This window comes from Rhinolophus sinicus, linkage group LG01 (assembly GCF_036562045.2).
Source record: "Rhinolophus sinicus isolate RSC01 linkage group LG01, ASM3656204v1, whole genome shotgun sequence".
In the NCBI taxonomy this organism is placed as follows: Eukaryota; Metazoa; Chordata; class Mammalia; order Chiroptera; family Rhinolophidae; genus Rhinolophus; species Rhinolophus sinicus.
This window is the reverse complement of record NC_133751.1, coordinates 2,943,428-2,964,360: the sequence shown is the minus strand read 5'-3', so window position 1 is coordinate 2,964,360 and position 20,933 is coordinate 2,943,428. Positions and strand designations below refer to the sequence as shown.

At 50.1% G+C, this 20,933-nt stretch overlaps 2 protein-coding genes across 3 annotated transcripts; both read right to left on the bottom strand.

Annotated features, from left to right (window-relative positions):
• Window positions 1-1,613: 1,613 nt before the first annotated feature.
• TFF2 (trefoil factor 2) lies at window positions 1,614-4,766 on the bottom strand. Its single transcript, XM_019745693.2, has 4 exons — window positions 4,619-4,766; window positions 3,537-3,686; window positions 2,681-2,827; window positions 1,614-1,804 (listed from the first exon to the last, which is right to left on the bottom strand). The coding sequence occupies exons 1-4, from the start codon at window positions 4,695-4,697 to the stop codon at window positions 1,791-1,793; spliced, it is 390 nt and encodes a 129-aa protein (XP_019601252.1). The 5' UTR covers window positions 4,698-4,766; the 3' UTR covers window positions 1,614-1,790.
• A 1,987-nt stretch (window positions 4,767-6,753) lies between these two features.
• TFF1 (trefoil factor 1) lies at window positions 6,754-20,676 on the bottom strand. Of its 2 annotated transcripts, XM_074324925.1 has the most exons (3): window positions 20,173-20,676; window positions 18,015-18,167; window positions 6,754-7,720 (listed from the first exon to the last, which is right to left on the bottom strand). In XM_074324925.1, exons 1-3 carry the CDS (start codon window positions 20,246-20,248, stop codon window positions 7,665-7,667), a joined length of 285 nt encoding a protein of 94 aa, XP_074181026.1. In that variant the 5' UTR covers window positions 20,249-20,676; the 3' UTR covers window positions 6,754-7,664. The 2 variants fall into 2 exon arrangements, 1 of the variants encoding a protein (XP_074181026.1); XR_012493773.1 differs by lacking the exons at window positions 6,754-7,720; window positions 20,173-20,676 and adding an exon at window positions 17,135-17,554 and having other exon boundaries at window positions 18,015-18,153.
• Between the last annotated feature and the right edge of the window lie 257 nt (window positions 20,677-20,933).

Here is a 20,933-nt window from a genome sequence, read left to right as displayed (position 1 = left end):
GTGCAATGGCTCCTAAGGTTCCTCGGACAACGAGCTGGCAACCCTCTCTCTGGCGGTCCCTTCTCAAAGCACCTTCATTACCTGAGCTCATTACCTGGAACCTAAGGGGCCAGGAGACCTGAGACAGTGGGTGGGGACTGCAGCTGGCTTCCCCTTCCCCTGCTCCCCACGGTGTGTGTGGGGGGGTGGTCACTGCTGGACCCTCTGCACCAAGCCTCCCCCTCCTCCACCATCAGCAAGATCCCTGCCGGAGCCCAGTGGTGACCGTGGCAGGGAAGGGAAGCAGAGACCAGCAGAGGACAAAAATAATTCATCCAAGGAGGAAAGGCAGGGCAAGGGACAAGAGAGTCGTGGCAAAGGGCCCCCCTCAGCCTGGGAACAAGAGGCCAGTGGACCAGAAAATGCCCAAGGTTGGCGTGAAACCAGGAACTTCCTTCCACCAAACCACCAAACTCTCTTCTGGGGTGTGGGTAGGATAATTCATGCAGCCCCTGGGGAGTGAAGCAGCTTGGCCCCGGGCGTGGCCGGCCTGGCTGAGTCAGGAACACGTGAACTACACAGTGTAGACAAACGTGAGGGGCACCAGCGCCCAGCGATGAGTAAGTTCACAGATGTCTGAGTCTGTCTCCACGGGCCGGTTGTCTAGTGTTTCTGAGACCCTGTGTCCAAGCAGCAGCCACTGAGTTATTGAGTTGATGAGTGTGTTGTGAGTAAAATGAAGATACAGCGGTGACTGTAGGCCGTATGTGGAGTCAAAATAGGAGTCCCAAGAGGTGATGGGGGCCAAGTCCCTTCCTTGAAACACTTTTCAAAATCCCTGCCTTCCAGTGCAGTCAATGCCGCTGGCCCCTCCCCCACCCAGGAAGAAGAGGCCTTAGATTTCTGAGGTGGGCCACCGGGTGACACATGGGTTAAGCTAGTGGCTCGGCTGGAGGAGAGTCAGGGAGGAGGGAGAAGCTACAGAAAGACTGGCCTGTTGTCATGCGCACTGCACTCCCACCTTGACCTAAGGAATGCTAGGACCCCTGAACCTAGAGACTAAAACCTGTCAAGCAACGACCTTGCCACAGGCTGGGATAGCCTCCGTGACAGATGTCAACATGCTCCTTAGAACAGGTTCCAACTGCAGATGCTCTCAGGTAGAGAGAGGGGAGAAAACAAGGAAGCCAACTGCTGGGGGAGGGGGGAGCGCACCTGATGTTAACCCAGCACCCCCCCCACACACACACACACACGGTAGGAGCAGGTGGCCTGGCACTCGTTTCAAAAGGAGGTGGTCTGTGATGCACTTGGGAAAAGCGAAACAATTTTGTAATTGCAATCTGAAATTTTATGTTACTCCAGGACACTTTAGGGTTAAAGTCACTTGAGTTTGTCTACAAAGGACTGAGTATGGGAGTTATAAAGTGATGTGGATTCTTGATTCACTTCCACGTGATACTTTATTGCTGCTAGAGTAGCCTGAATGTATCAGATGAATTGTTGCTCTTAGAGTAAATGAAAGTATTAAAACTATACACACACACACACACACACACAAAACAAAAACAAAAACAAAAACAAAAAAAAACTATCTCCACTTCTATGTCAATGAAGCCAAAAAGAAATTCAGCAGCTTTTAAGGTTTTCTTTATTTGAAGACACTGAATGTTAAACCACTGAATAGGATAAAAAAACACAGATTAAGAAAACCCGGGATTTCAGGAAACATGAAAAGACTGATGAGCTGGGGAGTGCTCTTCTCTTGTTTCAGGACGTCCAGGAAGCTGAATGTCCAGGATTTCTTCCTCTCAATAATGACAGTCTGGAAAGGTAAAACGGGAGATGGTTGGTGGGAGGCTGGGGGGCTCAGTGGGCCTGGGCTGACGCAGTGGGTCACGTGATAACAGGCAGTTTGCCCAGCAGTCCCCATTGAAGAAGGAGTCCCCCCACCCCGGGACACAGTGCCCAGGGCTGGGGTGTCCTCTTGGGAGCCATTCTCCCCAAATAACTGGCCATTTTCCAGGTAGACTGTTAGGTCACACTTAGAAATTCCTGAAAGTGAAGGCTGTGCTCTTCGGAGCACACTGCTTTCCTAAAAAGGGAAAGAAAAGCGCCCTTCATGGATCAGTGACCTCCTCCTATTTTTTTTGGAAAACGCCTGGTCTTTCCTTTATCTTAGCAAACTCTGTGTCAGGAGACACATTGTGACTGAGGACGTGGGGGTGGGGGATTGGACTGAAGCAGGACTGTGGACAGAGCTTGTCACACGTGGTCACATGTAAGAATTCAGTGAGGTCCATGAGAGAAGGGCCATGTCCGCTTTGTTCTGAGCCTTGGTCCTAGTACCCAGCACAGCAATGGCATTTAGTAGCACCCAAAAATGGCGACTGAACTGCAGTAAAATGGGCGAGGTCCCCAAATTGTGCTGGGATCCAGGGGCGTGGCTGAGAATGGGGTGCCTTTAAACCATCACAAAAGACACAGGGGGATGCTGGAGGCTTTAAACTGCTTGAAAACAAGCTGTCCTTGTTGTGAACATTGTGGAATTCCCTTCAGAGCTGGTTCACAACACAGCCAGGCTTACCCACCAGTATACTTGTTTCCTGCAGTGGTCAACCCCCCGGGGTTCAGGGGCCCCCGCCCCCAGGAAATCCTCTGTGTCTAGGAGCCAGATGGGGGCTCGTCCCCACGACCTTACCTTGCACAGGGCGTGGGAAGAAACACCAGGGCACTTCAGGGGTCAGGTTATTGAAGCAGCACTTTCGAGCTGCACACTCCTTGGCGCTGATGCCTGGGTAGCCACAGTCCCTACGTTCCGAGACCTCCATGACACACTCCTCCGGACCTGGTCACCCGTCACCGGGTTTGGGAGAGGAACAACATGGAGACAGTTAGGTTTGCTAGCTAACTAGAAACTTCCATTCCCATCATCCCCAGGAACATTTGCCCAGCAGTCCCCACTGAAGAAGGAGTGCCCCCCCAGCCTCCGCTGGATTTACAGCCTTGCTATGTCATGAGGGACTCCTGGGGCCATGACGCCAAAGGCTGTACAGTGGGGCTGGCGCCAGTGGCCAGCTGCCCCTTCTTCCCCACAGAAGTCACAAGTCAGATCTGGGGTACTGGGGTTCTCGGTAAAGTCGTTTCTCCTCTCTGGACCCTCGGAATTCATGAGTTTCTATCTTGCTCATAGGCACTGACATAAAACCCACTCTCAGAAGGGAATTCTAGCCATCTTGATTTCTTAGCACTGAAGTCTGTGAGCAGCCGTCTTAATAATATCCTATGAAATGCCTCCTTCCCCCTAGAAGCTTCTGCAGTAGTCACACTTTCACAGCCCGAAGAGGCCCATGAATTGTTTTTTCTTTAAATACAGAAAAATCAGTACTGTACATGTATAGGTTCCCATACATGTCTACCAAAAGGGACCAATGGGGCCCCAGGTGTGGACATGAGGTGATGGGGGCATTTTCCCTTTTGCTGCCCTGGGCACGTGTCCCGGATCCGGGGCTGCCAGCCATGGGCACAGGGAGAGGGACCAGCTGCCCTGCAGTTACCTTGCTGTGGGAGGGGGTTGAAGCACCAGGGGACCCCGGGGACACTGGAGTCAAAGCAGCAGCCGGCCGCAAAGCACTGCTCACTGGTGATGCCTGGGAAGCCGCAGTTCTTCCTGTTCTGCGGGTTCATCCTCGAGCACTGACAGGCAGCTGCGGAGACACCCGGTCAGCACGCCCAGCTCGGCCCCCGGGGCAGGACCGGGACACCACTGGTCCTGCTGCCACACGGGGAAATGCAAAGTCTTCCCTCACCCATATGTGACAGGGCTTTGCTGAAACTGTTGTATTGGTAAAAATAAATATGTAAAAAATAAAACAACTTTCTGGAAAGAGGTGGACAGATGGACCCAGGCAGAGGTCAAGATGAAAGGTGACCAAGACCAAACTACAAGGAGCCCTTGGTGCCCCCCCACTGCCCAACCTCTCTCCTCACGCCGGCCCCCCAGCCCCGGTGGTCATCCGGACTTTTCCCAGGAGGGAGGCCTCTCTTGGACGTCTCACTGACCCCAAGGATCCTCCCCGAATAGCAGAAAAGCATGTATCGTGTTTCCCCAGAAATAAGACCTAGCCAGATAATCAGCTCTAATGCATATTTTGGAGCAAAAATTAATGTAAGACCCAGTCTTATATAAGACCCAGTATTCTATATTATATTATATTATATTATATTATATTATATTATATTATATTATATTATACTCGGTCTTATATTATAGTAAAATAAGACCAGGTCTTATATTAATTTTTGCTACAAAAGACACATTAGAGCTGATTGTCCAGCTAGGTCTTATTTTCGGGGAAACACAGTAGGAACCTAAATGGGAGCTGCCTGTATGGCCAACACCACAAATCTTAGGGTGCCTTACAAGCTGCTTCCTCTCTCAAGTCACCTCATCATCACACCTTTTCCTTTGCTGGAAACAAGTAAGAACAAGCCACCAAAGAGTGGCAGGAAGCACAGCAGAAAGCAAGGAACCTATTCCCCCTCACTCCTTTGGGGCACTAGAAGTTTCTCTGGGTTCGCTACTCTGCCCAATGCAGGACACTGAGCCGCGGAAGGTCACGCACAGGTATGCACTTACAAGGTTTCTTGGCCCCCGCCAGGGCGCACAGGCCCAGGACGAGGACCGCTGCCAGGAGCCGGGTACCGTGAGGTCCCATGTCTATGCTCAGCTGCACCCCAGGCCACCTGCCGAATGCACAGTTCCCACAGCCAGGGGCTGTTTTATCATCTTCACTCTGTTTGCTCAGTGAGCACAGATAACCTTTCTCTCTCCCCGTGGCACCAACACTTTGGATCCTTTGTTAGAAAAAGGGGCTGAGATAGCTCGCGGCAGAGAGACAGAGGGCTGGCCGTGGGGGCCAGGCTTCTGGGCAGCTGCCATGCTCCCTGTACATGAAGGGGCCGCCCCTGCCCAGGGAGGAGGCCAGGTTGTGACAGGATGCTGACGTGGAAAACTGGCCACGTGCGCGTCTGACACTGAACACTCGCAGGGTCACACCCAGGAAGGGATAAGCCGTGTATGTCTCCTGATAAAGTAGGTGGTTACCACAGGATTTTTTAAAAAGCACTGGGCCCAAGGCTACTGGGGAAAGTGACCAGGCCAGTGGTCAGCAGAGAGAAGATGCCCCTGCAGGGCTGTACATTTAGGGGCTCCCTGGGGCCTTTGTCGGTATCTCCTTGGCTCCATGGAGAGGAAGCTGACCAGGTGAAAGGAGTGGCCCCAGATGAGTGTAAAAACAAGTTCATGTCAGTAACCCCTGGAATTCCTCATTGCATCTTCCATGGACGCTCTCTGCATTTCCTGGAAGGTGGCATCTGTAAACCGGCTGTGCCCAGGGGTCAGATGTTCTACAGAAGGGAGTCTGTGGATCGGGCTGAAAGAAGGGAGACAAGCCAGAGGGGAGACACCCCAGCAGAAAAATTGGAAAGATGTGGTGGGGATGCAAAGAGGAGATCATTAATTCCCCCACCACCGCAGGAATTACAAGGGGTCGCCAATCTGTAAGTCATGGGTTCAGCAGCCAGGAACCCAAAGATGCATGGAATCCAAAACCCTGGGTCCTCAGGCCTCATGCCCCAGGGCTTCTGTGGGCCCAGCTCTAGCAGCTCCAGACTAGATCTCTGACTGTCCACCGCTGAGTGACCACTGGGACTCCATCTTTGAAAACCTTGCAAAGTCACCTTTCCCTGTCCCATGTCCCCATCACCCTTAGTCACCACCAAGACATGAGGCCCTGGGTCATCCATCCTCATCCCCTCTGTCCTCTCTGTTTCCTCTCCTTCAACGTGACTTCCCATTGTCCCTAGCCTGGCCTTTCCAAGGCTCCAGCTGAAACCACCTGGTTTAAAACCACGGTTCACCATCCTCAACCTTAGTCGCTCGCTCTCCCCTGGCTCTAACAGGAGCCTGCGTCTTCCCTGAGATGTTCTCTTGCACCCATCTCAGGTGCTCAGTCACCCACTGAGCTCAGGTGCAGGGCACCCACCACCCAAACAGTGCATTTGCACAAATGGGAAAAAGGCACATTTTCAAGATAAGTAACTCCCACCTGTGGGGCATTCATTACAATAGCTGTGATGTCTCCAGTCTGAGTGGCACCTACATATGTGAACGTGGAGCTGTTCACACAGCATGTCTGTGGCCGCGTTGACTGTCCATACTCCCATCACATGAGCTCAGGCAGGGAGCTGGACACTGACCTTGAGCCCTGATGTCTCTGTCCTCATACAACAGAAATGCTCCTTGGAGATGCAGGTGTGGACCACCCTCCCAATGCCCTGCCCTGTCATCCTCTAGTGACCTTTAGCCCATGTCCTTTTTAAGGATTTTAGCACTGAGTTCACTGTTTCTTGTTGCACCAAGCCTTAGCGCGTCCCAGCCATTCCAGCAGACAGCTCAGGCAAATTTGTAGTCACTCAGGTTCTTATTTCCTCATCTCTAGGAACTTCCAGCCCTACCTGACGTCTCCTTCCCCTCTAACGACCACACCCAGAACCCGTGCTCTACCTCTGAAAGAGGACATGCAAAATGCTCTTCCTGTTCAGGATGTCCTGAAGTTCTAACATTTTCTCTTATTCCCTCCGTGCCTATTCCGTAAATCTTCAGACCCTCTAATCCCCTAACCCCTGTTTTCCCTCTGAGTGCCATCACGTCTCTCCCTTCTTCCTTCTCTCCTTCCCCAGCCCAATTTCCATGGTCCTCCCTCCACCCACTCTTCCCACCATCCTGTCATCTGCCAGATGTGCTCACCTGTCTGCTGCCTCGAGGCCCAGCCCACCTGCGGTGATGGACTGGCACACATCGATCGCTGCCAATGTAAATGCTTGGTGTCAGACCAATGCCAGCCTTCAGCAGTGCTACAGTTGTTTGGAGCTGTCCTTCTCCACTCCCTTCCCATGGCCACTGCACACACCCCATGGTGCTATCGTCCACCAGCCCACTCAGAAAACAAATAGGAACGTCCTCAGATATTGTCCATGTGGCCGTCTGCTTCTTACTGTCATGGGGTGAAGTGGTACCAGACTATCCCTCTCACCATAAGGATCCCCAAAACTACATGAAATACTGTTCACAGGTGTTGAGCCACAGGCAGTGATAGACTGAGATGGAAGCAATGTGGGGAGTCCCATAGTCGCCCTTGTTTTCCACCTGGAGGTGCTGTGTGGATGGCAGTACTGTGAGGGGAGCCCACACAGGTTACAGCAGGCTCACCGGGCTGAGGAGATGGGCTTCAGGATGGAGGCCAGTGAGGCGGTGGGTTCTCAGGGAAGGTACCCGAGAAGAGGAGACTCCAAAATATGAATGGGGATCTCCTAAGCTTCCCACACACACAAGGCCAGGCAGAAATAGCTACTGGGGGAAGAACAGCCCCTAGGAGGCTGAATGGAACAATCCGTGGGGCTATCACAGGGCTGGAATCATTTGAACTCTGACCAGCCACAGGGGAGAAAATGTGTTGGACATCTCAAGCATTCCACAGGGACAGAGAAAGGCCATGCCCTGTCCTAGTCAGCTCAGGCTGCTGTAACGAAGTACCACAGACTGAGCGGCTTAAACAACAGAAACTTATTTCTCACAGTTCTGCAGGCTAGTATCCAATATCAGGGTGCAGCATGATCAGGTCCTATTGAGAGCTCCCCTCCTGGCTTGCAGATGGCTGCCTTCTTACTATGTCATCACCTGGTGGGGGGAGGGAAAGAGGGAGGGAGGAAAGGAAGGAGGGAGGGAGGAAGGAGGGAGGGAGGGAGAGAGAGAGAATAAACTCTCTGGTGTCACTTCTTATAAGGACTCTAATCCCATCATGAGGGCCCCACCCCATGACCTCATCTAATCCTAATCACCCCAAAGGCCCCATCTCCAAATACCCCCAAGCAGGGATTAGGGCTTCAACATATGAATTTAGGGGTACACAAACATTCAGTTTATTACATGCCCTAAGAGTAGGTTTTATCTAATTTTCAAGTAAAGTCACTCTATACCCATTCCAGCAAAACTTTAAAATAAGTCTGCAAGTAAATTAACTGCCTAACAGAATAAAACTTAGCATTTTGTTAATGAAGACAACAAAATTCAGACACATGACATAGCATTCATCATGTTCAACATAAAATCAAAATTTACTAGGTGTGTGAAAAAGCATGACCTATAATCATTAGAAAAATCAGTGGATAGAAATAGACCCAGAATCTACATTACAATGTTCAAATATTTAAGGAGAAACATAAAAATATAATGAAGGAACAAATTTAAAAATCTGTGTAGAGAAATAGAAACTAAAAATGAACCAAGTGGAAATTCTAGAATGAAAAATACAATATCTGAAATGAAAAATTCATTGCATGGGCTTTAGATTAGCTACTGTAGAAGAAATGGCTGGTTTATTTGAAGCTGGTAGTGCAGAAAGTCTTCAAACTGAAGCACAGAGGGAAAAGGCACTGAAGAAAGTGAACAGAATCTCGGTGACCTGAGAGATAATGCCAAGCCGTCTAACATATGTATAATTGGTGTGACAGTAGGAGAGACGAGAAAGTACTGAAGAAATAATGGCTAAATTTTTTTTTTTTGGAAACATAATGAAAAATACACACTCATATATCCTAGAAGCTCAATGAACTCCAAGAGAGATAAATATAAAGGAAACCACATCATGGCACAGGATGATCAAATTGTTGAAAATAAGAAATTAAAAATATTTTTATAGTAACTAGAGAAAAGACATACTGCACACAGGGGAGCATAATAAGAATCACAAGGGACTTCTTATCTGGAACAATGCGAACCAGAAGCCATGGGATGGCAATTTTCACATGCTAAAAGAAAAGGAAAACGTCATCAAGTCAGAATTCTATACCCGGTGAAACTATCCTTAAAAAAAAAAATAAAGGCAAAATCCTTTTTTAAACAAAGTAGATTTTATTTTTTTAAAGTTCTAGGTTCACAGCAGAATCGAGCAGCAGGTACAATGATTCCAAAATACTTTTTTAGACCAAGCAAAGCTGAGTGACTCTGTCACTTGCAGGCCTGTTCTTCAAAGAATTTTGAAGGAGTTCTTCAGGCTGAAGTCGTGGTGACCCCTTAGTGCAGGGTGAGTTCTCCAGGCGGCTGCAGTCAGTTCCCACCAGGCTGCACTTCTTCAGTGGTGGCAGCTGTTTGGCATTTGTGTTTACAACCCAGTCTAGTCCTCGGGACTTCTCACTTCATTTGCTACACATGTCACCTAACAAGTCTCTCAGGCACAAATAGTTCTGTCCCCATCTAGATGTAAGTGACTTATTTACCTTTATAAAATGAAAATCTGTATATGTCACTCCCCTGCCACTCCTTCACTCCTCACAGCCTGTTAGGTAAAGACCACGTAAGAGTCTCCTGAGTATGAAAATCAAGATCCTTATGAACTGGACCCACATACCCCTCCAGCCTCTCTTGTTGCTAGGTCTTCTGTGTAATGGAAGCATCTCACACTTCTCTAAACACACCGTGACCTCCGAGCCTTGGCCTTCATGGTCTCCTCTCTCTGCAGACCTCTTTCTCCACTCCTTGCCTTGCGACTCCGTTCATCCTTTAGCTCTTAACTCAAGAGGAACTTCTTCCAGGAAGACTTCCTTTACTTCTCCCAGAGAGGACAGGTGCCCTCCACCCCTTGCCCAAGCGCCTTTGGTTCACCTGAGTCACAACATTTAGCCACACTGACATTTTAAGCAGATTTTCACTTTTCTGGTTCTGTTATTATTTGTACCAAAGATAACATCCAATACTTACTGCAGGCTAACATTGTACAAGGCAATAGTCTAAGGATTTTACATGCTAGGTTGCATTTAATCCTTACAACCCTCCAAAAGATAGGCTAAAATGATCACCCCCACTTTATGGTTGATTATAGGTAAAAGAGTTCAGCCAAATAGCACAGCAAGTAAGTGTAGGATGAGACCCAGAGCCATATCTATGCCTCATTCATTTTGTACACTCAGAAACTGACCCAGCGTCTACACATAATAGACTCACTTAATTGGGGGGGGGGGGCAGAGAGTGGAGTGGAGAAGTATTACAGATAATTGACACCCAGGAGCAGAGGAACAGGAACTTACAGTGTTGCACACTATCCAAATTACCTTTTGGAATTCGTAAAATAATAGCTCAACATAGACACAAGCAAACAAATAAGGGCAATTCTCTTTACATCTCTTGATCACAGTTTTCTTATCTGTAAAAGGAAAAGTGGAATGAGGGTTTATTAAATGCTCTCCAAGTTATCACCTGAGTAGGATAATATCTCATTTCTACACTATCATCAGGGGAAGATATTTTTATGACCAACATTTATGTGCCTAATGTCCTTAAATATAGAAGAGGGGTTGGGGGGATAACCAACATACAAATTCAATTCCCTCCCAGCGTTTCCAGGTTTCTGGTAATTGGCTGTGCTGATCAATGCAGTGGGTAAATACTAGTCTTTTAAAGCCCAGGACTAAATTTATCTGCATAACAAAGAACGTAGTCAAAGCGAGGAGAAGACGTAAATAGATGAACCAATGCTGGTGAGAATTGGGAGCGAATGAAATTCGAGATGTTGTCATGTGTTATATTTGGGAGTATAACTGAGCAGACAAATTTTAGCACATTTTCCAATATGTGATGCCAAGTGATTCCTCTTTGCTTGTCTTTGGAGACTTCAGCCAAGACGTACATTACTTTAAGGTGATGTCTCTTTGCTGTGTGTATTTCGTTTTGGTCTATTTGACACCATGCTGAGATAAGCCACAATCTGGTTGACCTTAAAACTTAAAAATATTTAAATAATTTAGGTTACCACTGTCAAGGCAAAATGATATATTATAGTAGGAGTTGGCAAACCATGGCTCATGGACTCATTGCCTGTTTCTAAAATAAAACTTTATGAAAAGACAGCCATGTCCATTCACTTACATATTGTCTATGGCTACTTTCAAGCTGTGATGGTTGTGACAGAGACTGTATGGCCCACAAATCCTGATGTATTTACTATCTGGCTTTTTAAGAAAAGAAAAAAAATCTTCTTACCCAGATATTATCGTCTCAAAACTCTCTAAAAATGAACTTTAAAAAATGAAGACTGAGGGAAATATTTTTATTTTATTTTATTTATAAATGAAATGTTATGGAAATATGCCTCAGTACTTTTTTTCTCCTTCTGTCATCCTGTCTTGAAAATGATATATTTAGTATACTGACTGTTGGGACACAATTTCCCATGAGCCTCTCACATTTGTGACATCTTGTGAGCAAGGACTAACTATCTTTATGGCATGGAACCTAAACTTAAGGTTCAATGTTAAGTGTGCCTTGACATCTGGTGGAATTAAAGAGGACCTCAAATGGCCTAACCGCAAGTTCCCCTCCCTACCTGCTCCCACAGATAAGGCCACCCAGCCAAACAACCCTCCTTATCAATAGAGCAGGAGCAGTTCCTGCTTATCCCCAAGTAGCGGATCTCACTTCCCTGCCAGCCCACGGAATTATTTAGACAAGCCAATCACGTCCTTCATGGGAACAAGGGGCACCCCACCCTCTTGATACAGCAAAGCTGCCTTCCACGACCCCTGGCTGTTCGCTCTATTCCTGAGCACACCCCCATGTGGCCTAGAATGCTGTGTGCTGTCCTCTTCTCCCAGGCTGTGAGTGTACGTGACTCATAAACGGGTTTATCTCAGCTGTCCAGTGTTGGCCGCCCTCATAACCCTGGGCGGAAATCCTGCCCCCACCTCCACCCCCTCCACCAACGAGATGAATAGGAGTGATCGAAATAATCCTTCACTCCAGACTATCTTTTCAAGGATGTTTGTGGAGCAAACAACCTGAGAAGGCAGATATGGTGTCTCCCTCTGGAACAGAGGGCAGGCAAACTTACTGCCCCTTAAAAGAGTTGAGTCTTAAAAGATAAGAGGTCAGGGTCCCTCTCCTGGAACGCAGCCTACGGTGTGTGCCAACATCCGTCTGAGTCCATCCGTGTCACCCCAGGAGGACTTGGGGGCATGAACATGCTGACCTCATGCTGCTTGCTGCACTATGAGTAATAAAGTCCTTTGTTTCTGAACCAGGGCTCTCCTGTCTTCTACCATCACCCAGGAAACTAGTAGCTTGAAAGTAGGGTGCATTCTGAGTTCTTGTGAGTCTCAACACTGATGAACTAGATCAGAGGAAATACAAAACAAAAAGCCTTCAGTGTTTGCCTTTAGAACTGATGTTCCCTATTGATTAGGTTCACTCACTCAGCCTCATGTGCCTTATATGTATCTAGCATGTTCTGCCTAACTGACTGAGGTTGCAACCCCCAAAATGTCCAGCTCGAGGCAATATTAAGAGCTAAGAACAACTAAGAAATACCTTTAAAATAATACTATTTATCTTTCTGTTACTAACTATTGTCTCTGTCTGCGTGGATCTTTAAATGGGCGACTGTTCCCTAACAGCCATTGATATTTGGGTATTTCCACAAACCGCCCCTTCCACTCCCACAAAGAAAAACGAGGGCGTTTTCTTAAGCTAACGACGTCCTTCACAATGACCCTACCAATAGGATTTCAAGCCACAGCTTGGCTTTAAGAATTGCCTCTTGGTCTGGTCTTTAGTTCAGCATCGTCTGAACAGGACTCTGCTGTGTGGGAAATTACCGAGAATCAATGGCCCACTACCAGGCAGAGCAGAAAGGTTCGCGGATAAAATTAAGGTGCTCAAGCCACAGAGTTTATTACGTTAATCTACGTGAAACCTGTGGTGGAAAGCGAGAGGCAGGCGAAGTGGCAGGTTGACACTTGCTTGGGTACAAGCGACCACACACCTCGATCCTCGGTCACAAGGAATTCATGTTTCCTGTCCCACTCTTGGCCTTTCCACCAATGCATGGTGACAAGGGCCAGAACTGGGGTTTGAGCAAGGGACCAAGTCATGGATGGTGCTTGGGGCCACCACACGCTCGGGCTTCCCTGGGGAGACTCTGAGCTAACACTGCTGGCCCAGCTGTAGCCCACGGTGACCCACTCAATAGCCCTGCTGTTAGTCTGTGTTTCGGGGCAGACACCTGGGGCCCAGCTGATTCAACAATGGGTGCCTGGTTTAGGAGTGACGGAGCTGTGTGCCTGGATGCACTGTCTGCTTCTGATGTGTGGCTTCTTCCTCCTCTCCCGTCTGTAATAATATTTCTGCTTATTCCAACTTTAGATCATGTAACACATCCTACAGGTTATTGCCACCTACATATCACACGCTATGAGTTTTCCTACTATCGGTACTCTTGGCATGTTTTCAGTTTCACATATCCAGTTGGTTTTCTCACCATCAATAGCTGAATTGACTCATCTCAAGTAACAGCAAACCTGCGCTTTGGTCATTTGCATGGATTCGGGCTTTTTGGTTGCAAGTAACAGACACAAACTGTTTGGGGTTGAATTATGTATCCCCCCAATTCATAGGTTGGAGTCCTCACCCCCACTATTTCAGAATGTGATCTTATTTAAAGGTCTTTAGGACTGTAATTAAGTTAGAATGAAGCCTTTCGGGTGGGTCTTAATCCAACAGGGCTGGTGTCCTTATTAAAGGAGGAGATGGAGACACAAACGTGCACAGAGGGACGACCATGTGAGGACACAGGGAGAAGACGTTCATCCACAAGCCAAGGCGAGATGCCTCGGGAGGAACTAACCCTGCTGACACCTCAGTCTCTTCTTTCCAGCCGCTAGACCTGCAAGGGAATGAATTTCTGTTTTTTCAGCCACGCAGTCTGTGGCCCTACTAGGGGCGGCCCAAGCTGACTTTTTCACCAACTCAGGCTGAAGAACAAAGGGGAGGGAGTGGCTATTATGTGGGTTTAGAGTGTCACTAGAACCCCAGGGCAACAGCACCGCCAGCCTCAGGGGTCAGGGCTCGTTGGCACCTTTCCTGGGCCCCTCTCTGCTCCTCTGCCCGTCCCCCGGGCTCCCAGGCCCCGTGGTGAGCAGCTCACCCTCCGCTTCTCCATTACACATTCCGAGTCCACTCCGTGCTGATGCAGAAGCAACACTCTCCGCACTAATGACCCACTAGAAAGTCCCTGCATCTCTCCCCATGGGACACTTCCCGAACTTTTGTCTGAAGCTCGTCAAGGACACAGAAAGTTCTAGAAAGTTCCCTGAGTCGGTGGTTTCCAGGCCAGTGTGGGAAAAGCCAGCCTGTGGGATGTCAGGGGCAGCTTTGCCAGCCTCTGGTATCAGAAGGGCCAGATTAGCACTTTAGCTTCATGTCTGGTAAAACCAAGCAAACCTTAAATTGACACATCACTCCTCTGTGTTGTTGTTCTGAAGTAGAAAGTCTCTTTCTAAAAACAAAAATAGAAAACATATAAAACTTTCCACTACCAAGCCGTGTATTCAAATATGAAAATTATATTGTTATTAATTTCCTTTTCCCGACCGAAATCCAGTGGTTATGAGGGACAAGAGAACACTGGCCCCCAAATGGCCCTCAGCCTGGATTCTAAGGTTGGGGGAGGGGAGGGGCCCTGGCCCTTTAAGGTGTGTGTGAGTGTGTGTGTGTGTGTGTGACACTCCTCAAACTGCTAACCAGTCCTGCACCTTATCAGCAGAGCTGTCCTTGTTCAGGCACTTTATCACCACAGCTTGCCTTTTTCCCACCACCCTCCCGGACACTTCAAGGACTCTGCAGAGACCCAGAGAAGTCGGCCATTTCTCCCTTAAGACATCAGCTCTGCACCCCTGTCCCTGACCTCCCTGGCCATGGGCTCATGGCTGTAGAGAGGTCTGGGTGGGGATGAGGGGCCAGACCAAACGCCCCGCTCCAGGGTCCCTTCCCCCTGAGGTGATCACTGTCACGGGGCATTGGGGGTGGGGGGACACACCATGGGGGAGGGGCGGCTGTGGGTGGAGGTTGACCCTGGCAGGTTTTGACGATGTCTCTATATTCCTGGGCGTGAGGAGGAAACATGTCACTCTTCTGCGGCCTTTCTCGGTTCTCTCTCCCAGCCTCCTCTTCTCTCATCTCACCCTGACGCTGGCTCTGAACACAAAAAGGAGGTGGCATGTCAGCCACTGCCCCCTGTCCCCTTGGGCCCAGCTGCCACATCCACACGTGCTATCCTAGCTGTCACGGCACACAGAATCCAGCAGCTCCCACCGACCCCCGAAACTTGAGTGAGAGCTGGAGGCGCCCTGTTCATTGCTGGGCATCCCGAGGAGGGATGGTCCAGGGCATGGTCCTAATGCCCTTGCAGCATCTGCGGGGGGTGGGGGGGGCAGGGGGCCGTGCTTCCACAGCACTGCTGTCAGTCAGCTGTCCTGCACACTCCTCTGCCTCCAGCCTTTTCTCCCCCTCCCGCCCTGCAGCCCTCTGGTGGAATTCTGAGGGATTTTTGTGAGCTTCCAGAAGGACAGTGTGGCAGACACTAAGCCACCTCCCCTTTCGAATTCCATCTCCCGGTCCTGTCCACGGTGCTGGTCTGTGACGGGACAGAAGGACATCCCTGCAGGAGTCCCCCGTGTGTCTCCTCCCAGTGCCAGCGAACCCCGAGAGGCCTGGCATCCAGATGGCAGAGTCGCAAGGCCAGGCGTCTGGGAAGTGGACACCGGAGGAAGAGGATATGGATGGCGGATCGCTGATTTCTTTCTGCGTAAGCTGATGGGAGGGAGGGGCTGAAGCTGCCAGCCCTGCATCCATTCAGGCCTTTCACTGGACCGGGATGCAGGGAAACAAGCAAGGCGGGGGACCCACCGAGTCAGTCTCCCTGTCACCTGGCCTCCATTCTGACGCATTTGCCAGAAGTGCCAGGAGGAGGGCACTTCACTGCTGGGTGCCCCCTGGATACAGGACGACATAGAGTTTAGGGGCCCCCCAATCTATGCATCATGGCTCCCTGGAAAGTCTCACTTCACACACACAGCTCTCCTGGGTGAGGAAAGGGAGATGAGCCACAATGGAAGGCCCCTGCCCTGTAAACGTGTAAGCCCCACCCGCTGCCTCATCTATTTTTCAGAGCCATAGAGCCCGGCTTATTCCTTGGGGACTGTTACCTGCAAAGGGGGGGGGGGGCATGGCAACACACTGCATTTCAGAAGGAACTGAACTAAATAAAGTTAGTTTCTTTTTACCTGGAACAAGCAGGCAGAGACTGTGAGAGAGATCAGACATGCGATGGACAAAAACGAGAAGCGAAGATTTCTCTGCACCTTCTCCAATGAAGAGAAGCCACGGGGATCCCCACAGCACACAGAACATGACACTCAGTACTGCACACCCGTGTGAGCTGCAGTGTGCATGCGCTGGGGTCCCCATCTGATGTCTCTGCCTGTGCACGGTACCCCTGGCCCCTGGGGTCTCTGTGCTGGCTTGTCCCGGTGGCCAAGGGTTAGGGGAGTGATTGATCTGACTGGAAAATTTGGGGAAAAAACTGGACACACAAAGCTCGGTGCCCCTTCTTCTTGAGACCCAGTTGGCTGTGGAGGGTGGAAGGGCGCCCCGGCGCCTGTGACCCCAGGAATAGTTGGGCAGTTTGTGCCCCATGCAAGAGCACTTGGGGTGGGGCGGGGAACCAATCCGGGCAGCAATGGACTTGCTTAGCTGAGCTCCTGGGGTAGGGTGACAGCCCATAGTGAGGGACCTCCCCTCATTTTCACTGCAGCACTGTGGGGGCTGGAGTGCCGGTGGCTGCTCGGTCTGTACTCCTGACACAGTGTGGGGTGTCTGCTCCACGCCAGGGTGTGGTTGGCAGGCCCAGTTGGCTCCCTGTCCTCCCATCTTGACTGTGTCAGTAATAAGGTGACAGGTCGCCCCTTGCGGGGGGGAGGTTCTCTCAAACTGTTAACTCATGCCAGGCTCTGCAACCTTTCTCTGATTAACACTTTCAGATACTTGGCCGGCGGTGGGTTTTATCTACTGAGCCCATTTCCACCTGGGGGAAGTAAAGGAACTGAAAGGCAGTTTTTATTCCCAGGCCATGGGCCCACACGAATATTTAAAAAATGTTAGGAGAGTTTGGCGCCTACTTTCATGACTTGACAAAGGTGTGTCTTCAAGATGCTTCCTGAAGCCTTGGCAATCTGAGGAACTTGTGCACGGACCGGCTGCTAATATCTACCTGGTAACTTCAGCAACCCTGCTGCCGCTTCATTCTCTCACCTACCCTCATATCTCGCAGGAGATAGTGTGAGTTAATGTATAATCCACGACAAGAAACCAGAGCGGGAAATAGGCCACCTCTCTTTGAGAAGAAGGAAAACGTTTATATTTTTTAAAAGCACAAAGTAGCATTCATCTCTTTTAATTTTTAGGCCAATTTTGAGCACGAAAAATCAGAGCAACCTGCAGTGAATTAACCCTCAGCCACAAAAGCCCCTCTCCTCCACCCCCATCCCCACCTCACACCACCCCCACCCCCAGCAGACGTCTGGCCACTGAAGCTGACGGTGGCTGAGCTCCAGCCTGGGGGAGGGGAGGGCCTTTCCAAGTCGAGGTGCCACTCCCACCTGGAGAGCGTCTAAAATCAGCACTCCTCTAAAAGGGGGAAGTGGGAGAAGAGATACATTAGTGAGAGTGAGATTTTCCTTCACTTTTAAATGATTGCAGAGAATTTGACTTGAAAGAACCAATGGGAAAAGTCTTTAGAAAACATGCACTGTCTTCATATTTTGTCATTCCTTTCACTCCCACCCCCAGCGAGCGATTCTGTGTGCTAGCCTTCCCTCGGGTGATTCTTCACAGGCTTTTGGTTAGAGCTGTGAAGCGAAGCCAGTAAAAACATAGGGTGCCTTGCGAGACGGCCTTTCAGCCCTGCCTTTCCCTCCCCAGACCTGAATTCAGCCTGATTGAGGCTAAACCATTTCTTCACAATCACCTGTGACCGTCATTCTGAGTAAAAACACAGCTGGTGAGGAAGAGAAGGTTTCCTTGGTCCCATGTGGTTGTTCTCACTAATTCTACATCCTGAGACCCCACAGTGTTGTCATGGACATACCTTCTGGAAGGTTATCGACAGCCATCGGGTGGAAGCACCATGGGACCCCAGGAACTGTGCTGTCAAAGCAGCAGCCTTTCTCTGCACACTCAGAAGTCGAGACTCCAGGATGACCACAGTTTTGTCTTTTGGACGGGGCCACTGCACACGTCTCTGAAAGCACATGGGGCAAGAGGCACAGATTAAGTCGTGGGCTGACTTCCTCATGGGTACTATCCACACTCCAGCCCACCTTCCTTCTCCAAGTGAATCAGCAACCCGCTGGTGTGGCCTGCACAGACCAGGGCTCGGGTCCGAGAGGCAGACCCTGTCCTCATTTCCTGATGCGAAAACATGTAACCTCAGGGAAGGTGCGAGGTGCCTGGGATTTGTAAACATTGCATCTACCTACACAATGTATTCATTCACTCATTAATTTCAGCAAACAATTATTAAACTTACTCCATCAATAGATATCTATCGAGCACCACTTGTATGTACTAGAAAGAGGAGCCAGTGCAGGAAAAACAGACAGGGCAGGTTCCTGAGGAATCCAGCTTGTGCCAGGCTCTGTGCTGGGTAATGGGGACCCAGAAATTAAAAATAAAGATATAGTTGCTAAGAAGCCAAAAGTCTAATGGAGGAGAAAGCCAAGTGTATATACGTAGCAGCCTAGTGTGGCCACCCCAGTGTGTCCAGGGCAAGTGTAGGAGGGGCAAGTGACAACAAGGCTGAACAAAGCAAGGAGGGCTCCCTGTAGGAAGTGGCTGACCAGATGAGGAAAAGGCAGTGGGTGCTCTGAGCAGAGGAAGCAACGTGCTCAATGACATTGAAGAGAGAGCACAAGGTGTGTTCACGGAGGTACAAATCCATTTGCAGGCACAATACAGAGGTTGGGGTGGGGGTGGTCTGGGAAGAGCCAGGCTGAGAACTAGGTAGGCTGTTTCAGTCTGAGAGTGACAGCTTTAACCAGGGGAGTGATGAAATTGTGGAGAACACGCGGGGAAGCCGGGGCCCGCTGACAGCTCCTACACGACTTGGATGCGAGATCTGTGGGGTCTGTACTCAGGTTCACAGTCTAGGGCTCTGAGCAGGCAAACTAGGACCTGGGTGGTGGTGGCTGAGGCAGGCAGTGAAAGAGGAGTCTGGGGCCCCTTCCCTGTCTCCGTCTTGGGCTTGAGGGCCGAGGAGGGTGAGGATCTCCGTTCTGTTACATGGGCTCAGGGTTTGCTCATGGACGTGTGCTGTCCGCAGGGGCCTGGGAAGTCCTGATGGGCAGCAGCCCCATCCACTTCTGGGTCATTCTGTCCCTGGGCAGAGTGAGAAGAGAAGGGGGACAAGGAGCAAGGCCTTGGGGGCCTGGAGAGTAAAGGGACACAGAGGGAAGGAGCCTGAACAGAAAGGGAGGGGAGTCGGAGAGATGGGTGGGCTGAGATCCCAGGCCAAGGTGGTCACAGCTGGCCGTGACCTTGGGCGTCAGGTTCTCTGCAAAGGACAGCCCATCCAAAGACAGGTATGTATGGGACACCCTTTTCCTAGACTGAGAGGGCAGGGCGCCCACCTTTGTTCCTGTGTGCAATCCAACAAAACATTCTAACAATAATAAGCAATGTTTATGTAGCACTTTGTAGACTGCAAAGGACTTTCCACAAACATTGTCACACTTAATTTTCTTAACCCTCTGAGATAGATGATTGATCCCACTCTGCAGATAAAGGCATTGAGACCAAACAAGGTCAAAGGGAGGAACAGTGTGCTGTCTCATTCGGTGACACCCATGGACCACTTAATACTGAGGAGACAGGCACCAGTGGCGCAGGTGCTCTGGGTTCCGCAGAGCCTGGGGCCCAGGAGAACCCACGCGCCTGCCAGAGTTTCTCCGGGGATGTCCACCCATGAAGGAGGCACTTGGACATCTGTGTGGACTTGGAGTGTGTCCACCCCCTGGGGCAGAGCCTGGGTTGGACCTTTGGAAGAGCTGTTCTTTGGAAGATTGCTCTTTGAAACATGCTACTCAAGAATAGCGAGACAGTCCAGGGTCACTACTAGAAGACAGCAGCCCACCAGGAACCCACTTCCTCACAGCAGTTCTCAAAGCCTTCCAGAGTGAAACAGAGACTCCCATCAAGGCTCCCTGGCCCTGCGTGCCCACCACGAAGCAGGAGGAGGGCTGTCTTACCGGCCTGGTACTGGGCCAGGGTGCTGAGGGCCAGCGAGAAGACCATCAACGCGACAAAGATCACCTTGAACTCCATGGCGGCCGTGACCTTCTTCTCTCTGCTCCCAAGGAGAATACAAGTCAGGGGTGAGAATCTGTCAGAACCCTCGATTTTAAACGTGGGCTCTGTTTACTTAAAGAGTGTTAGATAACATTTGCCTAAGGAGGGTCCCACAGTCTTCCATGCCAAGTAATCACTGCCGATTAAAAGGTGTTTCCTAAACACAGGCAAACCAAATGAACCAGTTTGCTGATAAAGAGAAACTCATGTCACATAGTCATGTTGGTGGAGGGATCTGAGATTGAGCCTGTCCCACTCTTATCCATGGGAGTCTCCTCGGTCATGACCTGGTCCAGGTCGCGACCGTATCGGCGAGACCCTCCTGCTAATGTCAACATTACACTCACTGGAAAGTGATTCATAGCTAGAGATGGCCCACGCAAGGCACAGTTGTGCCAACAGTGGCTCACAGGGTCCCTTGGCACGCAACTCAGAGGGAAGAAGGAGCCGTTGAGGCCACCGTTGAGGCCCACCCGCCTGGCCTCGTCCTTTCAGCAGGGGCGCCATTTTCAGCTGTTTTGAGAATCCAAGTCCAGGGAGTGGGGGGAAGACAAAGGGGAAAATGACAGGCCTGCTCCCCGCCCATGTCTCCCCAGGGAACTTGAACTTCAAACTTCATCTTGTCTCCATCAGTGTTGTTGTGTTAGACATTTCCATGGCA